Source organism: Neodiprion lecontei, chromosome 4 (genome assembly GCF_021901455.1).
Source record: "Neodiprion lecontei isolate iyNeoLeco1 chromosome 4, iyNeoLeco1.1, whole genome shotgun sequence".
NCBI lineage: Eukaryota > Metazoa > Arthropoda > Insecta > Hymenoptera > Diprionidae > Neodiprion > Neodiprion lecontei.
The window spans coordinates 3163055-3182469 of record NC_060263.1 but is presented as its reverse complement, the minus strand read 5'-3'; the positions used below and the strand labels follow the sequence as shown (position 1 = coordinate 3182469).

The window sequence follows — 19415 nt, the reverse complement described above, 5'->3', positions numbered from 1 at the left end:
GTCTTTTTCGGTGCATATTCTTGTTCCTTTCACACAACGTCGCTGTAGAAAGAAGAAAACGATCTTTATCCCGCTTCTGCCGATGTTGCTGTTCAGTTTTGGAACGGATATTAATTCTTTCCCTGAGAGAATCTAATTTCCGGTGTTGAATTCAATCTGATAAATTGTTTAACGAGCTGATGAGTGGATTATAATAACCGTTAAAGCGATGATATTCTTTGACGAAGTGACGATTTTCATCTTATTGTGTGTGCGTATGTATATATATATATATATATATATATATATATATATATATATATATATATATATATATATCGCACAACAGTCAAAGTGAAAATCTGCAGTCGAATCGCAAGCCCCTTTTTTTCCGCGTGCCTACTGCGACGCCGTCTCTCGTAATTTTCAGGAAAACTACATTAACGAAATACTGCAAAGATTACATGGATTGCAAAGTGATTACGAGGATTACAGAGAGAGATTACAAGAATTACAAAGATTCCAGAGGCAGCAAAGATTGTAAGGATTAACCAAAGACTGCAAACATTGCACGAAGATTACCCGAGTTGCACAGAGGTTGCAACAATTATAAAAAGGATACGGAAATTTCAAAGATACCAGATACGGCAAATATTACAAAAATTACCAAAAGACTGCAAAGATTGCACGAAAATTGATTGCCCCGATTGCAAAAAAATTACAAGAATTACAAAGATTCCAGAAACAGCAATGATCACAATGACTAACAAAATCGGCAAAAATCACACGATAATATCGTACGGATTGCAAAGTGATTAGAAAATGTACAAAGATTCCAGCGACGGCAAGGATTACAAAAATTACCGAAAGACTGCCAGGATTACACAAATATTACACACATTGCAAAGTGATTGCGTACGATTAAAATCGATTACGTACAATTACAATGGATTACCTACGATTACAATGGATTACGTGCGATTACAAACGATTACAAGAAATTACTTGGCTTAGGTGGACCAAATTGAAGAAAAAAGAAAAGAAGAAAAATCGACAGTAAAGGAATAAAATTTGACGTATATCTGACATAATGCGAAGCTACGATTAATTTTCTACTTTGGCGAACGAAAGTGGATGATAAATAATAAGATAAAAAAAAAAGAAAAGCAACCATCGAGAAGAAAAAAAAGGTTCTTTGCAACGCGCGACGAGATTTTCGGAAGAAAAATCATCTCGCGCGACGCGTGGGTAAAAAGATTCGCTTTTCTGTTCTACACGCACACACACACATATATATATATATATATATATATATCGGCCGGCTCGGACGCAACGTCGCCAAGGGGCAGGGGATCACCCTCGTGGGATTTTATGGGGAAAACGTGCGCGGACGAAAAAGTATACACGTGTGTATGTATTACATAACCAAACATACCTAACTTCGCGGGCTTTTTGCTGCCGGTGATTCGGAAGTCTGACGGGAGAACTTTTAATAGGTTTGTCGTCTTCCCATGGTGTCCCGTAAGGACAGAAAAAAAAAAAAAAAAAGGAAGAAAAAAACGAACACCCCGTTCACAACAAATTCCACGTTTACGGGATATTCGAAAAGATTTGGGAAAAATTACAACTACACGAATGCGGAGCGAAGAGTACGTGGTGTGCCTGCGTTAGTTCTACTAAAAAACCTGTTGGTAGGGAAAAATGAAAAACGTAATTCGAGGAGGGAATTGAATTTTTAAAAACAGTTGCTCGGTGAACATGTACAAATATATGAATCGCAGCAAACCTTAAAAATAGAATATTTGACAGGACACGAGAAACGATTCAAGGATGTTTCCGGGACTTTTTAAGGGCAAGAGAAATTCAAGGATTTTCAGGATCACTGGAGACCACGTTTCCTCTCCTCTCCTCTCCTCGGCTTATATATCACATCATCAGCCTCGGAATCCGCTAATGATTGAGGATTATAATATTCCGCATGAATTCATTAATTTTTCGGTCAAGCACTCTTTTTTTTTTCTCCCTCTTTACCTTATACAGCTGTAATACGATTTCACCACGTTTTTACCTGTATAAAAAAAAAGCTCTTTTCCCTGTTTCTTTTTTTTTTCTCTCTCTCTCTCTCTCTCTCTCTCTCTCTCGCCTCGTTTGCGACGCTGCTTACGTTGTACTCGCGATTCACACGCACGGAATATCTACACAAACTTGAGTTGATAAAGAAAAATGTCCGTGGAGTTTTTAACTAAGCTTGAAATTTCATTGCGGCCGTATTCCTACCCGCTTTCACCGCGGCTCGATAAATGCCGTCCTGGCTGCTCGGCGGTAATTTCTTAGAGATATTCACCAGCGGACTTCGTTTCTGCATTGTATATATATATATATATATATATATATATATGTATAAAGTATAGGCGCAAATACCTTCAACCCAGTGCGTCGTAAAAGCTTTCATTTCAAGCAAATGAAATAAAAAATGAATAAAAAATGAAAATAGTCAAGAACCGATCGGTAACCGGAACTGCAAATTTCTCTCAGTGCCAAAGTTTTTTTTTCTTCTTTCTCATTATTCGTCACAAATTTTGTCAAGTGTCACCTTAAAACGAGTTAAAAAAAAAAAAAAAAAAAAAAAACGAATCATCCCACCGTACGTATTTAGAAGTCTTGTTGAGCGCCGGTTTCGAAATTCTGAAAAAAGACGGCCGCCGCAAAAATGTTGATAATTAAATTACGTTCCGGCTCCGACCGCGTCCCGGGAAACGCGGAAAACTGCAGGCGGCGAACGTGCGCGTTTTTCAGACATCCGCGCCGCGGGCGAATCAGGAAACAGAAGCTGCTCTCGGAACGCTTTCCTTTCCGCATGTACGTACATAAACGCTGCAACGTCGACGTGCTCGTGTGCTTGCAAGCACACACACGGCCGCGTGTCGCGTCGAATTTCCCCGCAAACGGAACGGCGACGTGCCCTTTAAATTCCCACGTGGGACACGCCGAAATTACGTATGCTTATTACCCCGCATATTAGGCAAATTTCCAACCCGCACGGTCCGCAGAGCGACTAGCTATAAGCTTTTCCCGTAAAGCACCGCGGTTACTAATTTATCCTGATTAAATTTTACCTACGGTAGTCACGTGATGTTTTTCAATAGCTGAGAAAAAAAAATAATTTTTTTTTTCTCGTTCCCTGCGTTTTGCAATAATAACAATAATAACAACGATCGCTCGGTTGTTACTTTATTTTTTGTTCTCCTCACGTAGTGTCGACGCTATTTTAAACGGACGTAGAGGATGTTTCGCTTTTTTTTTTTCGCAACGCGTATGGTTGGAAATAGTTTAACAAAAATTTCACGGATATACGCTTGTCGATATAGTTTTTATCGGCTGTTATTATTATTTTTGTTATTAATGTCTCGGAAAATTTCGAAATCGTTTCAAACACATTCGGAAGTCACTGTAATAATTCATCCCGGCGGGCAGCTACGTCTAATAAACTTTCTTTGATACCGTATCCGCCACTGCTGAGCTGTAGCTTTATACAACGGAAATGGAGCTTTTACGTCCAGGCACCGGGGTAATGATTTTTATTTCCTTCCACTCTTCATGAAAGCTCTTAGCGAAGCCAGAGTCTCGGATCCCGGATTTTCAGCCTCTCGTCTCAACTTCATATCTCCGCCAACAGATGCGTCGAAAAATCCCGAGAACTCGTTTTTCACTAGTCGCGAACGAAATTCAATTTACGTACACAATGCGTCGTACGGGTGTAAGTGTGTTTTTTTTTTTTTTTTTTTTATTGTTCTTTCTAGCTTTAATTTTTTGAGTTTCGATTTTTATTTCGCAACTTTGCCGCGGCCGACGCGAATATTATCGAAAGATAAATTATAACTTTTCTTTTCTATTCTCTCGCAAACGTAGCTGTCCCTAAAGTTTCCTCACCTTCGTCCCGTGTAATTCCGCCCAGCCAAGCAACAGCGGCAGCAGCATCAACAACAGCAACAGCAACGGCAACTCGAAACCCGTCGACCGATTTACGAGCGGTTCCATAAACCAGACCTTGCAACTTTGAACCGACCCAAACGCCGCGCAGCTCTCCGCCACGGTAGTTGGAACAAGTTTGTAACACTAAATCTAGGGGGCGTAAAATTTAACTTGGGCCTTCGGAGGAGCTGACTAATTTTACCTCGGACCTCGGGAAACCCGAACGCAGCCGGGAAATTATTTAAAAAATCGTTGAAATGCGTTTTTTTTTTTTTTTTTTTGAATAAATTTTGCGTTTACGGAAGCGACATCGACTCGGCGAAATTTTTGACACTGCAAAGGATTGTCAACGTGTCTTACAATTACCGGACGAGACTGTATTACAAATTTAAATATTAAATATAATATATGAAATTCTCAAAAGATCCGTTTCGTTGATTTTTTTTTTCTTTCTTTTTTTTCTTTTTTTTTTTTTTACTTTTGTTTTTATCTTACTCTCTTTTTTTCTTAGGTTATTATATTCATTAACGCTCGTAAAATTTCTCTGTCTGCGTGCACGTATGCGTGTTTAATACGCTTGCGTAAAGTGTAATTTATCATATCAACATTTTTCATATCCCTTGTAGATAAATTTTTATATCCACGTATGTTTGCGTATAATATTATATACGCACCACCTGCCGTTTGCTTTTTCAACGATTTCATATTCAAAGTTTCTTTATATTTTCTCATTCCGCGAATCACTTTTTCCTAAAAATCGAGTAAAATAAAAAAAAAAAAAAATAAGAAAAAAAAACTTTTTTCAATCATTTTTGCATTTAATTCCGCGTAATGTCGACAGGTACCAAAGAAACGTCATTCATAAATTTTGACCGTCAAAACAGTCGGAAAAAATTTGAAAATCCTGACGAAAAAGGGAAGAGAAAAAAAAAATAGAACTTGAAACGATCTAAAATTTTTTTACGTTTTTCGAAACGGGCACCTTCTTACAATCACCTCGTTGAGTCGAAGATTCGTTGGAAAATAATATCCTGTCTATAACTGTGTCGAACTACGAGCGATGTATTTTTTTTTTTTTTTTTTTTTGAGCTAATAAAAAATAGCCCCCAAAATTTACAACGTCATACCGAGGTTTCGTACTCGACACCCGGTAATTATAATAACGTTGAAAGAGACGCGCCTGACGCCATTTTTGATTATGGCACCCTGCAGAGGGGCCGTTTGAATATCATCACGAGCTACATCCAAGGTGTAGTCGAATCGAGGCGAGTTGGCTGAAACGCGAGAGCCAATTAATTTGCGGTGGTTACCAACGCGGTCAAGACAGGCGTGACCGATTCGTTATAAGACGGTAATTAACCGCGTGTACACGGCTAGAATTTGTATTAGCATATACCACGCCCCCGAAGTTTGTCACGAGGCCAACAAGAGCCTCTCGAAATTCAAATCGCGATTTTACTATCACTCTGTCGATTTGTAATCACGCGTTCCGTTGTTAAAACGCGTCGATCCCGGCAGAAGTTGTCGTTTTTTGACTATCGAGAGTGGGGAGAAAACAAGCGAATTATATGTATGTAATTCGAAGTTTGAACCAGAAATTCAGATTCGTCATTGGATGATTTTAAATCGATATGAGAGCTTGGATTCGTTATCGGTGACATGAAAAAAGCTCCGCCTACCCAATTTCTACGAATATCGGAATGTTTTTAGATTTTCTTTCAAACATTTCGTATAGCCATTTTGGATTTCGCAAACTGACTTCAGATTCGTAATCAGCCACCCGACAAAACGACGAGTGTAAATTTTCATCGAAATCCAAATGTTTTTAGTTTTTTTTTTTTTCAGTCTATCGAATAAATTTTGCAAATCTGACCTTAGACTCGTGATTAGTTAACCAATGTACGTACATCGTCAATGTTGAACCGTGTCGCACGGTGAGAAAGAAGTGAAAAATTAAAGTTAAAAACGAATGAAGAAAAAAAAAAAAAAAAAACCACCACGCACAAAAGTATACCGAGGTAGATCATTTTCCACAAAAATTTCAGTCCGTTGCGATACTCTGTCGGATCTGTCAGTCCGAAATGAAATCCAGTTGACGGATTTTCGGACTATCCCCGGCTGAAAACTAGAAAAAAAAAAGGGGCGGAGAGGGGGGGAGGGGGGGGGGGAGGGGGGATGAAAATACAAACGGAGAAAAATAGAAAATTGAATTCGACGCGAAGCGGTAGCGGCAACAGGATCGCATTTCACGGAAAATATGTCCGACGGAATTATTATAAATGAATGAAATGCAAGTCACAGTTTAAATGATGCAAACTCCTGCAGCGGCTCGAATTTCAACAACTCACGAAGCGTACATCGGATATCACGTTTCCTCGTGAAAATTCCACGATATGATTGTGCGACTGACAAATGCAAACGGAAAGAAAAAATTAAAATTAAAAAGATTGCGGTTGGGAAGTTTGGAAAAAAGTCAGTTTTCAAATCCTAGAACAAATTTAAAAAACATTAGTGCGATGTGTTTATTTTTTTCTTTCACCCTGTCGTGAATATTATGTATATTCTATGGGTATACCTATAAATGAACGTAATTACACAGATCTGCAACGATAAAACTGTACAGTTTTTTTTATATAATATATATATATTTATTCACTGAAACCGGGAAAAATAATGAAAAAATTTCAATCGCGTTAGGTTTTTTTCTTGAATCTGTGTTCGTAGTTTTATTTAACGTGAAACTCTCGTTTAACTCGAAATCTGGTATACTGTTCTTGAATCTAAAAATTCTAGGCAAAAGCGATTTCTTACTTTCATTCAATACGTATCAGAGTCAGACTCGAGAATAAATAGAAACAGGGAAAGAGAAAATGGAAGGCGGAAGCGTGTTCGGAGAAGTATCGAAGAGAAGAAGAAAAGATTTCAAAGGTGAAAAGAACGAACACTGAACGTTGAGTAAATTTCATAAAGAAATTGTTTGTTTGTAATTTTATAAGAAATATCGTTTAGTCGATTGCAACGAAATGTTGGTTTTTTTCATTATTGTTAATGAGGGAAATGGAAGTAATTGTTGGGTTCAGCGCAATACTGACCAAAAATATCCCATGGAATCGATGTGAAATATTTCCTTGCATATCTCGTTGCGAATGATACGTTCCGTAACCTCGTCAGTAAATAATTAATCCCACTCGTATCTCGATTCGGTGAATACCCGATTAAAATACCTCGTTTTCTCGAATCGTGTTTCAGTACGCCGACGAGGAGTATGGAGGAGCTTGAGACGCTGGAAGGTACGGATTGCCCCGAGTGTCCAGGACCTCCACCTGAATTCCGGCTTCCACCACCGCCTCGGCCACCATTTCTAACCGAGGGAACATTTTGCTCCGAGGCGCCACTCGCCGAAATCGAGGATTGCGTCGCGATTCCGGTGAGTTACGATATAGCAATTCGATCGACGAAGAAATAATCAACGAAATTGTAAATCGTGCAGCGAGCACCGATATCCAAAACTTGGCTCGAATCCCGTCGTGATCGAAAGTAAAATAAAAAAAAAAAAAGAACGAAAGAAAAATTAAATCCGGCCTGTTTTTTTTTTTTTTTGTTTTTTTCCAACTTTTCGTCAAACTTGTACCATTTTATTATGTTGAGACATTATATGATAGAGTAAATGAGTTATAGAAATTCGTTTTTTTTTTTCAACACTTTGCGGGACGACTTTTTTTCAAAGCGTTCGAGAGGCTTTCAAAGAGATTAGAAAAAATTTTGTCAGGGTTTCTTCTCAAAGTGTTGAACTGCATTGCATACAAAATTTGATAGACGCGAAAGTTTGGAAGTATCGTTGGCAAAAATTGATGTTTAACAAACGACGATTTCTTAAAATGCTCGCTCTTAACACGTAGGGTTTAAATACGATAATTTTTGCCGCGTGTTTGTCTCGGAGGAAAAAAAAAGTCAAGGAGCTGCGAGTGTACCGTGAAATACAGGAGAAAGCGTTATTACATAAAAGCGAAGAGGAAAATTGTAAAAGCGTATTACAGTTACCTGTATGCATGCATCATATCTATAACCGAAGAAAAGGGATGCTGCGAAGCAGGTTCAGAGCTCCGTAACTTTAAGCGGATCAAAGGATAACCAAGCATGGAGAGTTCTTTCCATCCTAGAACGTAAAAATGTCAAAAATTCTCTTTGATAACACTTCGAGTAGAAAGAAAAAAAAAAAAAACGACAAATCGCGACAAGAATAAGAATAAGAAGAAGAACAATAACAGAAGTGTTTAGTCTGGTGATAATGACAACGATCTCAGGCTCACCGAGGATGTAGAGAAATAGGATATCTCCGAGAACTTGTGGGGGGGGGCGGAGGAGGAGAGGAGAGAAGAAGAAGAAGAAAAAAAAAAAAAAATCAACAGGGAAAAATCGCTGGAGCAAAACGCCAACGGTTTGCACAAAAAGAATCCTCTAACCCCCGTGTTCCCGACTATGAGGTCATAAAACGTACACGAGGCGAGGTGAAATAAGGCAGAACCACTCGAGGATGAACGGCATTTTACGCCGTCACCCGGTGAAAAAAAAGCTCCGCCGATGATCGCGGGGGGGGATGAAAGATAAAAAAAAAATTAGACGAGAAGAATTAAGGGAATCGTTGAGCTTGCTTCGGTGCAAAGTGGATTCCGTGAACGGCGACTCGCTAATTCCTTTCGATCAGAAGGATGGCGCAATTAACTCGATGGAATAATAAATTTTGCGTGTTGAGAGATAGGAAGGAAAAAAAAAAAAAAAGAAAAAGAAAATCCTCGCCTCGCTAATCGTAGCCAGATGCAAATTGTAATAATAAACGGCAAAAGTCGCACGATGGACGCGGTGTTCTTTTTTTTTTTTTTTTTTTTTTTTCTTTCCTCTATTCTGTTTTTCAGTGATTTACAATTCATTTGTTTACCTTGTTGCTTGTTACATTTTGTTTGTTTATTCGTTTTTCTTGACGGAAGGCAAGAGAGTGCGAAACAAAGCGGAGTCGGGAATTTTTAATGTTTTCTTTTTTTCGATCGTTACGATCTCGACGTTAAATTTTACCGTAACGAAAAAACGAGAACTCGTGGATCGATTCTGATTCGATATTATTACGATGCAATACCGATCTACACGTATGCTGAAACCGTAAATTTTTCACAAATATCGGCAAGGTTTTTAAATCGTGATTACAAATCGGTGTACATATTATATATACATACATATGTATGAAAGAAGGAAGGAAGATGTAAGACGATTTATAAAAAATTAAAAAAAAAAAAAAAAAAAGTAAAGCAAGGCAAAAGCTACGGTGTATAAAATAACAACGACGCAACTTGCGATGTAATTTGAATTCGTTCTCTCGCTCCTTCCGCTTTTGTTGCCGCGCGAAGCTGCAAGTTCGAGTCCAATAATAATAATAATAATAATAATAATAATAATTAGTCGAGCGAGTTGCAGAACGAAACGAGAGCAGCGCCGGATTTGAATAAAAAAAAACACAATTCATCCACAAAAGGCGACTTACACACTTATTATATTGTTCGGAGGGTTTTGCGCTGGGTTGAAAAACGAGAGTGGAAAAGAAAGGGTTGTGCTTGCGGAAGCGTTGACACCGAGTTTCCGGTTTTCCTCTCATTTTATCCCTTTTTTTTTTTTTTTTTTTTTTTTTTTTTATCCCTCTCTTTTTCACTCTCTCGGTTGATTATTATTATCGTTATCATTATTGTAAATATTTATGGTAGGAAGAGAAATTTCTCTCTGGAAAAATTCGAGCTACTGGCATTTCTTTAAACCGTATACTACCCGGTAGCTCTTTGACAAAAGCGACGCAGTTTCTTTCATATCATTTCTTTCCAACCCCCCCCCCCATGCCTCGGTTTTTTACCCTACACGATACGAGCTTCCAGTCCGCTATGTAAATATATACGTACGTAACAGGGAGTAAAAACTATACTTTTTACTATTAATAGATCGGAAACACGTGTGGGCCCGTTCAGCCGCAACTATAATACCGAGGTCCCGTTATCGCTTGACGATTTTACATCGTTAACGGTAATTGGAGGAAGCGATTCTACGTTGCGAGCTTTTTGTCCGATCATCGACGCGTCTTGGGTTTGTTTGTTTTTTTTTTTTTTTTTTTTTTTTCCATAAGAAAAATAGTCGAGATGATTTTTCAAAATCGAACTACGCATTATGGGATATTTGTTTAATTAACGTAAAAATAACGCTTTTTTTTTTTCTCAAATTTTTGCTCTCGTAGCTGATGTTGAAAAATATTGTTAAATTTTTCTTAGAAACAATTCAATCATTATTCGAAACTCGTTCGCTAAACTTACGAATATCAGATGCGATAATCGTTGTTTTTGGCTCTGAGGGTTGAACGTTTTTACTGGTAAAAAAGAAAATATTCGGATGCAATTACAGGGTTGAGAGGAGGAGTAAAAAAATTTCTTTTAGCTTTTATATATTGACGGGAAAATAAAGAAAAGTATATTTTAATATCGTATGGCCGCCAGAGGGGATAGGAGAATTGATATCTGAGAGGAAGAGGAAGAGGGGCGGGGGGGGGGGGGGGGGGAGGGGGGTGGGGAAATAAAAGGGAATGGAATGGAAAGGAAGGATGATAAGAGGGAAAGAGAAAGAAAAAAGGTATAAAATTTGGGGTTTGGTATTCCTCGTATCTCTTTGATCCATGTTTCACATATTCTAATATCTAACGGCAAAGCTGGATGTGCGTGTATTATCGTATAGTAGACGGATATTACGCTCCTTTTTCGGAACAGGGCCGTTTTAACCTGAGCGTATAAAATATTGATATCGCGTCCTTACTGCTGTAAAGATAAAACCTGAGGAGAAAAAAATAGGAGGGACGCGCGTATCGGAAAAAGTCAAAATAATATACACGGGTTCGCGGGCTTCTCGTTGTTTCAAAGTAATAACGAACGAAATAATCGCGTCCGACATTCGAAGTATATATATTTCGCACAGTGAAAACGGAAAAATGAACGTTCATCTTAATTCGAAGATCGAAATTTCAAATCTATACGTCAAATTCCTTCTCGGTGTGATAATCAAGGATACGTTGTTTCGAGTGATGTAATATATATATATATATATAATTTAGGGTGGTCCTTAATATTTGTAAAAAAAATGTTTTATCTCTCACACCTTAAATTGACTCGAAATACTAAAAATTGATTTTTAAACGTGAAATCCGCGCTTAATTTTAATATCAACTCGTGCCCGAAAGGCCCTTTCAAGGAGTTAAAATCGATTAGGAGCGATCATCTGGGTAAAAAATTTAAAAAAACTAAGTTTTACGTAGTTTTTCCTGCGAAAATCAATGCCGTTATCCGTATTTCGACAGCGTTACTTTTTTGACGTGAAACAGATGCGAGAAAATCGAAAAATAATCGGATCGAAAAACCACAACGCTAGATTGGAAATAATTATGTTCGGAGATGTTACATTGATTTTCAGCTCATTTTTCTACAAGTTTCACATTTTTTCACGTTTAAAAATTTTCCTTAAAACATTCCTTACTTCCGCTTATTAAATTCAAATCAAAGAATTTCTCAGTTTATCTAATTAAAAAGGATTGTTTTATACGTATTTATTAGCGATTAATAACATATCAAAAATTGAGCTTTTTATCTCTACATTGCTCTAATAACCGTATTACGTTAAGAAATTTAGACAAAGGCGAAATTACTTTTAGATTAGTTTGAGTTGACGCACAATGTTATTTCAGTGTTCGTATGCAAATTGATAAAAAAAAAAAAAATCGATCTCAACTTCTTTAAAGGTCTTTTGGGGCACGGGTTAATATTAAAATTAAGAGCGGATTTCACTTTGAAGAATCATTTTTTAGTATTCCGAATCAATTTAAGGGGTGAAAGAAATAATAATTTTTTCTTACCAATATTAAGGGGTGAGTCGGACAACTCGGGCATTTTGTTATTAATTGTGATGAGAAAATCGTAAAATGTTCTTGAAACGATAAATAATAAAACCCTCAAACTCAAATTGCTCCGAGTGTTTAAATTTTTTTTAAAAAAAGAAAAACCAAATTGCTAAAAATCGGTATGATTTTAGACCAAGAAAACTGCACTCCCGCCTTAAGGGGTCGATATTGTTATTATTGTTCCGTTGAATATTACAAAATTGTTGCATTTTTCTTTTGTCAGATTTCTCTTTTGTCTTCAGATATTCAACCTTCTATGTATAGGCTGCTTCTTTAAGATCTTCTGCTTCTTTTTCTTCATCTTCGTCCCAACGTTCTTTCCTTATTCTCCTCTCTCTCCCTCTGTAAAATTTTAATTTAAATTTTAGCACCGCAAAAGCAGACACGGGGAGGTACGGAGTTTGGGGGAAGTTTTGCGAACCCTCGAGTTTCCTGCACAGTCGTTGAGGGTGTATTATAATAACGCTATGCTTGTGCGCGCGGCTCGGTGGTTGAGCGCAAGTGTCACGAACAGAGGTTGTAGAGCACGAAAAGCAGGTGACTAACCCCACGGCTGCAGGTTACCGACGAGGAGGACGAGGAGGACGAGAGCCGGAGGCACCAAACGGCACTCCCGACGCCTCTGATACGTTTTTGCGCAAAAGCGATTCGGGGGTGGCTTTATTGCGCCTGGGAATCCGGGCTTTGTTTCCGACTACCTACGAAAGACCCACGGGACGTTGGGGAAGGGCACGCGAAACGAGTCTAAAACGCCGGGCTAACGGGGAGGAAGCGAGGAAAGAGAAAAGGAGAGAGAGAGAGAGAGAGAGGTTAAAAAACGAAAACACAGGTATCGAAAATTACCGAGAAAAGGACGAGAATTTTCTCTAACCCTCGGGGCTGCGTTGCAGGCTTGTACCCAACCGGAGTAACGATGAAAAACTTATGGGGCATTCCGCGTCAATTCGGGAAAAGTTTCACCGTGACATTTATTTTTTTTTTATTTATTTTTTTTTTTTGTTTTTTTTCATCCACCAAGGATTTTTCCTACCTTATTAAGAAACGCGAAAATTTTCAAACTTTCGTTTCAATCGCTCGTCTGTGCTCCGTGGTTTTTTAAACCCCCTTTGGAAAAACACCCAAATTGATTTTCGTGAGACAAGAAACGAGGGAAAAAAAAAACATTTAATTTTACGAAATGAAATATTTTCACCCAAGATTCGGAATGGGGTCTGTTTTTTTTTTTTTTTCCGTTTTCATTCCATTTTCAAGATCGTTTCTCCAATTCTCAAACACACTAGCGATTTGTTTCAAAATTTTAAAGCAGAAAACACGAGTGAAAACAGAAACAATGATTTGATAAAATAACGAAAAAAATAAATAAATAAATAGTATAAAGCCAAGTTCCACTCAGTTCACAAAATTTACAATTTGCACCATTAAAATTTTTACAATTCTTAAATCCAGAATTACAGTTACATGTATATATGTATATATATATATGCATTTAGGCATCTGTGCAAACGTATTATTATCGTTCTTTTACATGTATACATATAAATTATTTGCTCACGCGTGTGGATTGAATCCTGGAGAAAATCGCGTATTATTTAATTCACAACCCAACCGCCTGTAAACGCAGGACGCATTTTGAGCCGGTTTACAGCAAGCATATAGAAAATCGGAAATAAATCATAAAGCGCGATGTCGATGCCGGAGGTCGGTCTCGATTTTTCGGTTATCGCTTTGCATAAATTAATTAATCCGGCTAATCCCAGATCTCGCATTTTCACGAAGCCCTCGTTCCCCGATTTTTACCTTAAATTACGTTTCCTCTTTTCGCCGTTCTTAGTCCCGTTTAGCCGTTTTTTTTTTTTTGGCTTATCGATCAGTCCTAAAAAACAGGAAATCGGGATGCAGTCCAAGGTTCAAATTTCAAATTTCAATCGCGTTTCTCTCTCTCTCTCTCTCTCTTTTTCCACTGTTCATGCAATCATTACACGTGTAACTGTGTATCGGGAATATTTGAAAGCTCTAATACGGAACATGTTTTCAACGAAATTTGAGCTTTCAGACTAATTGACCCTGCTTTTGACCTCTTTTCGCCCCCCCCCCTCCCCCCCCCCCCCCCCCCCCCCCCCACCCCCCCTCCCCCCCCCCCCCCCCCCCCCCCCCCCCCCCCCCCCTCCCCCCCCCCCCCCCCCCCCCCCCCCCTCTCTCTCTCTCTCTCTCTCTCTCTCTCTCTCTCTCTCTCTCTCTCTCTCTCTCTCTCTCTCTCTCTCTCTCTCTCTCTCTCTCTCTCTCTCTCTATCTTTATACATACATATATGTATGTGTATATGGAGAATAGGTATCGTAATTCGTGGGTGAGAGTTTCTCCGCAGTGGCACCGCGGGTTTATAATTAGACACGGTCGCGTGTATACACGAAACGTGTAACTGTATATTGTATATACATAACCCAGGGACGAACCGAGAGACAACACGAATCTCTCTATAGATGAAACTATAACTAGGCGTTAGTTCGCTGGCTCCTCCGTAGCTTGGGAAACTCGGATGTTTGTATACTTTAAAGTAAAACCGTTGCGGGCCAGAGTTCAATCCCGGAGAAGGGAAACGAGTTGCCCCAATTCTAATCGCTCAAACGGCGAAGCTTGCGATTAGCTACTCAAATCACGAGATCCGCCGACACGCTTTTCTTTATTCGTCATTTACGCCCAGTCGAATATTTACTTTTACAACGTACCTAATCGCCGCTATGTATTTTCATTACCAATCAACCGTGCTGGAAAATAAAATTAAAAAAAAAAAAAAACAATAAAAAACCAACTAATCACGGTATTTACTTTGTTGAATGTATATATATATATATATATATATATGTAAGTTGGTGTTCTGAATAAAATTGTAAGCTTGTAAATTCGTGTGTCAGAATTAAATCGAACGAATCTGATGAATTTTTATACGATTTAAAACTATGCATCGATTCGTCCAAGCTTTTCTTCGTAATTTCATTACATATATATATTATATATATGTATATTATATATATATATATATATACATATACTTCTATTTTTAGTAAATATTATAGACTCAGCGCCGAACCTCGTCAAAGTTTTTTTTCCAACGCTTTCCGCATCGCTCGGAAATCTGTCGCGAAAAAAAAAGCTCCGTCTGTTTTTTTTTTTTTTTTTCATTTTTCTTCACATCCGGGTTTTGGTTGTAGCTAACCTTCGATTACGGATCGGTTTCGTTTTCCTTTTTATCAACGCTGCAACAGCCCCTTGAGGCGAGGAGTTACCGATCGCTCGCAAGACTTATTCTAAACGCGAAAGGTTTCGACGGGAGATCCTTTGAACTTTTGAGGAACGTCAAAGGATACGTGGAGCAGAGACGGGAGTCGTCCTCCTCCTCGTCCTTCTCGTTTCCCGTTTAAGGATCCGCTCGATCGGATCTCGATCTAGATGTCTAACCCGGCGTCAAATTTTCCGTAGGCTTGTACAGAGAAGACTTTGAACGAGATCCTGGCATCCCTCCTCCTCCTCCTCCTCCTCCTCCTCCTCCTCCTCGGTAAAGGACCCTGAATTATGTAACCCTCCCGGCTCACTTCCTACCGGATATATCGGCCCGATTCTTTGACGTTTTCAACTCCCGTTGAATCTTTCCACCCCGGCTATATCTTCACCCGAATCACGCGCGTGTCCGAATTTCTCCCTCGTATTCTTTTTTGCACTCGGCAATTTATACGCCCGATCAGTTCTTTCTTTCTTTCTTTCAATCAGGATTACACCCTTATTTAATTATCATCGTTAATCCCAGTTATACGTATCAACTACCAAATTCTTCTCAAATGCTTCTTGCGGTGAAAATGTTACCGACGCAAGTAGACTTTTTTTTTTACATCTCGCATCGAGACGTTGAAAATTCTTGAATACAACTTTCATCCGTATGTAAAAATTTAATACAGCGTTTTCACAGGTGTCTTGTCCCGTTTCGAATTGTCTCAAAAATATCGTTACGTCTCCAAAACTATTGATCCTATCGATAGATACTTGTGTCAATTCTCTGTGGGTCGATTCGTTCGTTTATTTTCTCAGAAAAGCTGAATTAGCGATTCGCCGTTTTCGGTTTTTCAACCCGCATTTTTCGTTTCTCCGTTAAAAATAGTCTGTACTTCCTTTCCGTGAGACGTCGGTGTATGTTAATATTCCAACGAAACGTTGGTACACGTTTCGCTTTGGTATTACATTACAACTACCGTACAAACTTATAACCGTATAATCCGAATGTTATATAAGGTACGAGATACACGGTGTAATATAACTTTGGAGCGTGATTCGTACAAGTTTGAAGGTACGAGAGATGATTCGAAATTCAAAAATTCATGTAATCGTATTACAAAGTACGGAAACTACCCCGGAGGGAAAAGGTTACACGTCTCCTTATTTTTTTTTTTTTTTTTTTTTATCTTCAAAATTTCCATTTCAACATATCGATCTCCATGAAAACTCTGCAAGAAAGAACTTGACGTAAGAAAACGTGAATAATTTCTGGCAAAAAAATAAGCAAATACAATTTTGTATTTCCATTTTAATTCCCGTTCCTTTGTTTTCTAAAACAAAAAAAAAACAAAAAAAAAAAAAAAACACCTCGGTACGGGCGCATATTTGTCGTACGTAATAAGTGAGACGAGGTGGGTGAAAGTGAAATTCCTCGTTCCTATCGGGGATTCCCGAAAATTGCCGGTAGCTAATTTGAGAAGGAAATGAGAGGCCTAACTCGCGAGGTACCTTGCAAAGAAGGAAAAGCCCACGGCTCCTGGCTGCAAGGCTCGGGACAGATTCTGCGGTTTTACCTTAATCCCTCGTGAACAATATTCTCGGCTTCAGCGTTCGTTAGTAATTTCTCTCCTCCGGTAACTCGATGGGGGGACAAACATTCCCTGCTGCAAGTTCGGAGTAGGTGAGCGTAACCTCGTTGTTCCTCATTAGAACCCTACCCATCTCAATGTAATACCCACCTTGTGTGTAATGCGAAAAAGCAGCCTCGGATAGAAGAAGAAAAAAAAAAAACGGAAAAAAGAAACAAAAATTTTTTAATCGGTCATCGATAGATCTTTGTGATTAATGGATCACACGAAAATACGTTTTTTTTTCTTTCTTCGCGAGTTTATTTTCTTTAATAAGTAAATCTTGTGCCTGTACACCGAATGATGACCAAAATTTTTCATACGTTGCTTACAAAGTTTGCTTATCTTTCAACGCGGAAGAAAAAGAAAAAAGGAGCAATAAACGAAGGTTTCGGTTATTAGTCGATGTGTGGAATCAAAATTTATTTATTGAAATAGAAAGTCAAGAAAAAAAAAAAAATATATATATATATATATGTATATTTACTTTGACCTGTGTAATTAATTGAGGAATAATAATTACTGATTAACGTTAAGTTTTATTAAATAGTAACTTAGTAATTACTTAATTAATTATCGCTCACAAGGTTTGCTTGTTCATGTGAGCGTAAAAAAGGACAAGCGCAAAAATTTGCAAGCGGTAAATCAAGATTGTGATTATTATTCGATGCATAGAAACAAAATTTATTTATTCGAATACATAACCAGCTGGAAAAAAATAAATAAAATGTATCGAACGAATTTTTCTACGATTTATCGATCAATCGCACAATTCTAGACCTATACATACGTGTATAGTCTATTCGGAATGACGACGATGAAAATCTGCATGCGAGTATAAAACTCATCCCTCTTTTTTTCAACGAGAGAAGAAAACAAAAAAAAATGAATAAAATAAAACTAAATCAAAAAAAACTAAAAAACAGAAACAAATCGCCGGCACAACGCGTGTCGCGTGCCTTGCCTCCTGATAACTATGAAACCCTTTTCGCGATTTTGCATGCCGTTCAGGGGCGTTCTAAAGGGGGGGGGGTTTACGGGGCACGATTGGGAAAGGGCTGCGCAAGTTCCGCTCGGTGATTCTGTTTACAATGCGGAATCGAAACGTAGGCACGTGTAGCGCGGTAACCTATGCAAATTTTTGGACAATCGTGTAATTACCGAGTGCCGCGGCATTTCGAGAACATGCAAAATGCGTATAAACGCAAATATGCGTAGGTACACGCTTTACAAGTCACGTACGTAAATGTGCGTAAACTCGATGGCTAAATCGACGAGACAATTTTCAATTTGGTTCGTCGACATTGTTGCATCGAAATCCAGTTTACGCTGATAAAACTGCCGGACGAATTGCTAACGAAATTCTGCCCTGTTTATCGATGAGAATGATTTTGAATTTTTTACACATTTGCGGTAGGAACAATAATCGACAATTTGCGAAATGAAGATTGAACATTTTTTTTTCTTAAATTCGGTTCAACGACGTTGGTTGATATGTAATTTTTTTGATTGGATTTACAAGGAAAATATTTGATTTTAGTAAAATTTATTGTTTTGTTTGTAAATTTTTAACAGTGTATATTTTACTAAAGTTATGTTGCAAGTCTTACCCACCGAATGTTAATTACACAGCAACTGCGATTGAATTTTGTCTAATGAATATATATTAAATTGTAAATAATTAAATAAATTGACAATTGCGATATGATCGTTTACTCGAAAAATATTTTTATTCATTGCATGTATGTAAAGTTGAAAAGTAATGTTATTTTTTAATAATCAGTTAGCAACAATTGCTGATATTATCTTTTAGAATTGTTTTATTCTGCGCAAAAACAAGTTGTAAATATTTTGTTTATTTTGCTGTGGTTGTTTTTTTTCTTTTTTTTTTTTCTTCTCTCTCTCTCACACGTCTTTCCTTTCGGTGGTCGCGTTTTTCTCGCAAAATAATTCTCACTATTCGCGCATCCGAATTATCGATTTCCTAACCGAGGAGCTCGAAATGCGCGGCATTGTAATTATCGAACATCGGAACATCCTCGAGTATAAATTCGTGATTTTCTTGGGCGAGCCGGCTCGGGTTAATTGGATCGTTTAATTGGCATCGGGTTATGTCTGAGAGCCCTGCAGGGTTACGCGGCACAAGGTATTGAATCTCTACGTTCCTTATTATTTCGTTTAGCTGTATTAGCGATCGTTCGAAAACCGACCGACCGACCCACCACCGCTCTCTCATTCTTTCTCTCGTCCGCGCTTTCGAAAATAAGACGGAAGAGAAAATGCAGAGGATGAAATAAGACGAGGAGAGGCAACGAGGCCGATCAATACGACAACCCGCGGCCTTATGACACGAATCGCGGCGAAGACGAGAGTCTCTCTCTCTCTCTCTCTCTTTTTATTTCTTTCTTTCTTTCTCTCTTTCTCTCTTTCTTTCTTTCTTTCTCCCAGAGTTTGACGAGGTGAGTTGGAATATGAAAGGAGGGGGAGGGGAGGGAGGAAAGAAATGGAAAGAGAGACGAGAGTATAAAAGAAAGCTGAGAATAAAAGCTCGGTGATACGATTCGCCCGGTGGCTTTCCAATTTTTTGAAAGAAAAAGCGGGA

At 38.3% G+C, this 19415-nt stretch overlaps 1 protein-coding gene across 3 annotated transcripts in view; it reads left to right on the top strand.

The window, feature by feature from the left end:
• Positions 1 to 19415, top strand: part of LOC107224320 (latrophilin Cirl) — a 181931-nt gene that overhangs the window by 135577 nt on the left and 26939 nt on the right. For all 3 annotated transcript variants that reach the window (XM_046737037.1, XM_046737036.1, XM_015664328.2), the window contains one exon: positions 7201 to 7378. In XM_046737037.1, coding sequence (XP_046592993.1) covers positions 7217 to 7378 — 162 coding nt within the window. In that variant the 5' untranslated portion in view covers positions 7201 to 7216. The remainder of the gene's footprint in view (positions 1 to 7200; positions 7379 to 19415) is intronic.